The sequence below is a fragment of the Lactuca serriola genome, chromosome 2 (genome assembly GCF_051521515.1).
Source record: "Lactuca serriola cultivar US96UC23 chromosome 2, Lser_US96UC23_V15, whole genome shotgun sequence".
NCBI lineage: Eukaryota > Viridiplantae > Streptophyta > Magnoliopsida > Asterales > Asteraceae > Lactuca > Lactuca serriola.
The window spans coordinates 204,700,772-204,704,922 of NC_136409.1; the positions used below are offsets into that span (position 1 = coordinate 204,700,772).

The 4,151-nt window shown below is 34.0% G+C and overlaps 1 protein-coding gene across 2 annotated transcripts; it reads right to left on the bottom strand.

Moving 5' to 3' along the window:
• Window positions 1-521: 521 nt before the first annotated feature.
• Window positions 522-3,430, bottom strand: JKD (C2H2-like zinc finger protein). Of its 2 annotated transcripts, XM_079026481.1 has the most exons (4): window positions 3,246-3,430; window positions 2,666-2,898; window positions 1,703-2,102; window positions 522-1,549 (listed from the first exon to the last, which is right to left on the bottom strand). In XM_079026481.1, exons 2-4 carry the CDS (start codon window positions 2,811-2,813, stop codon window positions 622-624), a joined length of 1,476 nt encoding a protein of 491 aa, XP_078882607.1. In that variant the 5' UTR covers window positions 2,814-2,898; window positions 3,246-3,430; the 3' UTR covers window positions 522-621. The 2 variants fall into 2 exon arrangements, with proteins under 2 accessions (XP_078882607.1, XP_078882606.1); XM_079026480.1 differs by having other exon boundaries at window positions 2,666-3,430.
• Between the last annotated feature and the right edge of the window lie 721 nt (window positions 3,431-4,151).

The window sequence follows — 4,151 nt, forward strand, 5'->3', positions numbered from 1 at the left end:
TTTATATCTGAAATTCTAAGATTAAAATAAATATAATACTTATATATGAAATTCTAAGATTACAATCTCATCTTATAATTTTTTTTTCATTGACTCTAACAGACAACAACTTTCTGTATAATATAAGATTGTTTTTAAGATTAACTATGAGATACATTTCCAAAATTCTTTATTCTAAAAAACAAAGTGTACATCTAAACACTTCAAAAAAAAAATACGTTAAATATAATACGTCGATAAAACTAAAAGTATCAAAATATCTATACATTTTAATATAAAAATCATTGCAAATAATCCTTCGTAGATTGATTTACATAAATATTATCTTATAATAAAATATAATAAATTAATATTTTCATTTTAAATAATTTAAGAAAAGCCTCACAACCTGATAAAGCTTATTCAATGGTTTATTGACTTGCAAAAGCAAGTAAAAAGTAGCTTTTTACCATCTATAGTCAATTGACCAAAAAAAACAGCAATGTTTTTCTTTTCTTTTTTAATAAAAGCGCAAAGTACCATTGACAAAAATTTAGTCTATAAATACAAATTATTATGCTACATTAAACACACATGATTATGAGATACAAATTAATTAACCAGCGTAATTAAAACATTTAATTAATTATTGCTAGCGAAATGCCTCATTGATCCCATCGTTGAACCATAAGACGCAAACTTCACTAGATCTTGTGGCATCAATGGCCGGCCACCTTCTCCTCCCATGCCCAAAAAGTCTCTCGTTAATCCATTATCGACTCCACTAAAGCTTCGCTGCATCATCTTCAATGGCGGCATTGTCTCATTTCTTGACATGATCATTTGTTGTCGAGCTTGAGGACTCGAATTGGATGAATTGTTGTTCATTGGAGTCGAAACTTGTGGTTGAGTTGCGATATGAGGGAGAGAAGTAGGGATGTTGATGTTGTTGTTGTTGTTGTTCACCAAACTGACTGCAGTGTTTGATGTAGTGGAGGAGTTCATGAGCCCAAAACTCGATCCGAAGATTGATGGGTTGCTTCTGGTTGAACCCATTTGAGCCGCTTTTTGAAGGAGTGCAGTAGCAGACATTGGACCAGTGGATTCGGTTTGATGGGTTTGGTTCATCGAGTATAATGAAGCTAGGGTTTCCTCTTTTAGACCTTCTGGCGTCAATGATAAACTTGGAATTTGGTTCGAGTTTGTAAAATTTGTCATTGGAGAGGAACCAAAGACATTAACCATATCCGCTAAACCTGCGGAGCTTGATGACATGTAAAGATTCGAATTCATAGCCATTTGATCCATTGGAGAAAGATTAAGCTGAGAATTTGCTTGATCTAACCAAAGTGATAATCTTGGCTTATTGTTTTGATCCCCAAAATCAGACCGGAAACCCGACCCGAATTGCGTCATCCCTGAAAACCCATGAGGGAAATTAGGGTTCATCACGGATTCGTTCATAGCTTCGTTTTTCAGGCCAAGGCTATTCGGTGTCACTGTAGTGAGTCTCACACTTTCTTCAGCCAATGCATCGCAAAAAGCTCGATGAGTTATGAAACTATCTTTTCTGCAAAGAGGATATTGAAATCATGCAAAACGTTAGACCATTTAATAGTCATGAGTCACATTTAATGTCGAAATGCATTAAATTTCAATGTTTGGAATAAATAAAAAGAAAACAAGATTCTGATATTCGAAGGAATTAATAATAAATAACCACCTGGAGAAAAGTGTTCCACAATCGCATTTATACTCTCTGGTACCACAAGTCTTGGAATGAGCTTTCCAGTCGGATTGAACTGCATACTTCTTGGAACACTTTTCACACTTCCATTTCTTCTCGCCATGTTTCCGGCTAAAATGTTTCTTGATTCCGGTGAGATCTCCAAGTGCTCGCGACGGATCATGGTGGACACAAGATTTTTCCGGGCAAATGTAGACTTTCTTCTTGATGGGTTCTTTATTGTTCCTTTGCTTCAACTTCCATGGCAGATTGTGACCTCTCCGATGAAGTTGCAGGTTTTGGTCTCTTTGGAAACCTTTGTTGCAGATTTCACATACAAATCGGTTTGTTGCCATTAGTGATTTTGGTGAAAGTGCCATTACTTCAGCATCTGGATCTGTTTAAATATATAATCAGAATAATTAAGCAAAATATATCGAAACTTAAAGAAATCTATTACGACGCAAAACATGTTTACTTTTGGCAAATTAATAGATTGGATTATTGTTAGAATCCTAGAAATGGTTCCAAAATAGTTCTGGATCAACTCTCAAAATAGAAAAAAACACTAGTTTCAAAATAAAATGAACCCTTTAATTAGTCTCATCGATGATGATTGTGTAATCAGTTCATGTTTTAAGAAAGATCCAATGCTCCATACTCGAAAGTAATAAAAATAATTTATAAATCGATTGAAGTATCTTGTAATTTGCTTATAATTACAAGAATATCATATTCAAACATGAGAAAATTTGTTCTAGAAATAGGATTTAGTGTGAGCGAATTCATCTTCGGATTGAACCAATCAAAAAGAATAATTTAAATCTCAAAAAAGACATTTTTTTTCGGTAATCAAGATACCAAGTTAATTATAAAACAAACAAACAAGAAATCTTGAAACATATACATGTACATGTGTGCACGTGGAAAGAGGATGTATTCATCATATCTCATATATACCTGGGGTGCCTGGTAAATTCCTCTTCTTCTTGAGATTGGAGATGGCTTTAGGGTTAGGGTTTGGTGCTTCATGAAGTGGAGGAGGAGGTGGAGGTGGTGGTTGATGATTGTGGTGATGAGTAATAGGAAACATCTCACCAGACATCATATCCGGAAAAGTTTTTGTTGCCTTTTCAGCTAAGATTAAGATTGAAAGCTTTGGTTGTTGTAGTTTAGCAGCTAGCTAGCAAGCACTTGGAAAAACAAACAACAAGATTTTGAAAACAAAACTAGAAAACAAAAACCAAGTAAACGCAGGGAAGTCTTTGGTTTTATATATATATATATGTATATATATATATATATATATATATATATATATATATATATATATATATGTGTTCAAACAAAACTTCCAAGAGAAGTATGCGTAGGATTGTGCCAAAAAAGAGCTAAGAAACAATTCACTTTGAAACACAAAATTGCTGAAAGAAGAAGCTGTGCTGTATCAACCAAAACAAACAAAATACACAATAATCTAAAGAGAGTCGACGACTGTGTTATTACAGACAGAAAGAGAGATCTGGTGGAGTTTACTTACAACTAAATTGTTGTGTTTTTTGGTGTTTTTATCATTAACAAAACACCAAAAACAAGAAAACCCCAATGCTTTCAAACCTCTCTAAACCGAATATTTCACCTCTCTCTCTCTCTCTCTCTCTCTCTCTCTCTCTCTATGTCTGTCTCTCTCTATCTCTCTCTTACTGTGAATGCTTAACTTGCTTACTCTTTGTTCGTCTTCTATCCTTTTATCTTTGGCCCTTATTTTCAAAGTCGGTCAGCCATAGATTTAGCTGCTTGGGCCCCCCTACTCTCTCTCTCTCTCTCTCTCTCTCTCTCTCTCTCTCTCTCTCTCTCTCTCTCTCTCTCTCTCTCTCTCTCTCTCTCTCTCTCTCTCTCTCTCTCTCTCTCTCTCTCTCTCTCTCTCTCTCTCTCTCTCTCTCTCTCTCTCTCTCTCTCTCTCTCTCTCTCTCTCTCTCTCTCTCTCTCTCTCTCTCTCTCTCTCTCTCTCTCAATATTAATAAATAGATATTAATGGATATATCATGTGTGTATATTGGCTGTTAGCTGCTTGTACAGAATGTGTAGAGTTGTGTGTCATTTGTAGCTTTTCGCACCTCAAATTCCTATTATCAACACCATGTACCTTTCAAAACATTTAATATTCTTATACTCGTCTCTATACATGCACATAACAAGAGAAAGGCTAGCTATAGCTTGGGAAGTGAAACTTACTTTATTTGTTTATTAAAAAAAACAAGACCATGGACATACTAATTAATACTGTCCTAAAAAGTTAACATAAATTTACACTACGAAATTCAAGAAAACAGAATTTAAACAAGAGAAATTATATATATATATATATATATATATATATATATATATATATATATATATATATATATATATATATATATATAGAGAGAGAGAGAGAGAGAGAGAG

Coding starts and splice junctions, on each gene's coding strand:
- JKD (XM_079026481.1), bottom strand. CDS start 2,813: ATGATGTCTGGTGAGATGTTTCCTATTACTCATCACCACAATCATCAA. Junction 2,103..2,665: donor GAATTTACCAGGCACCCCAG/GTATATATGAGA, acceptor ATATTTAAACAG/ATCCAGATGCTGAAGTAATG. Junction 1,550..1,702: donor TGTGGAACACTTTTCTCCAG/GTGGTTATTTAT, acceptor TCCTCTTTGCAG/AAAAGATAGTTTCATAACTC.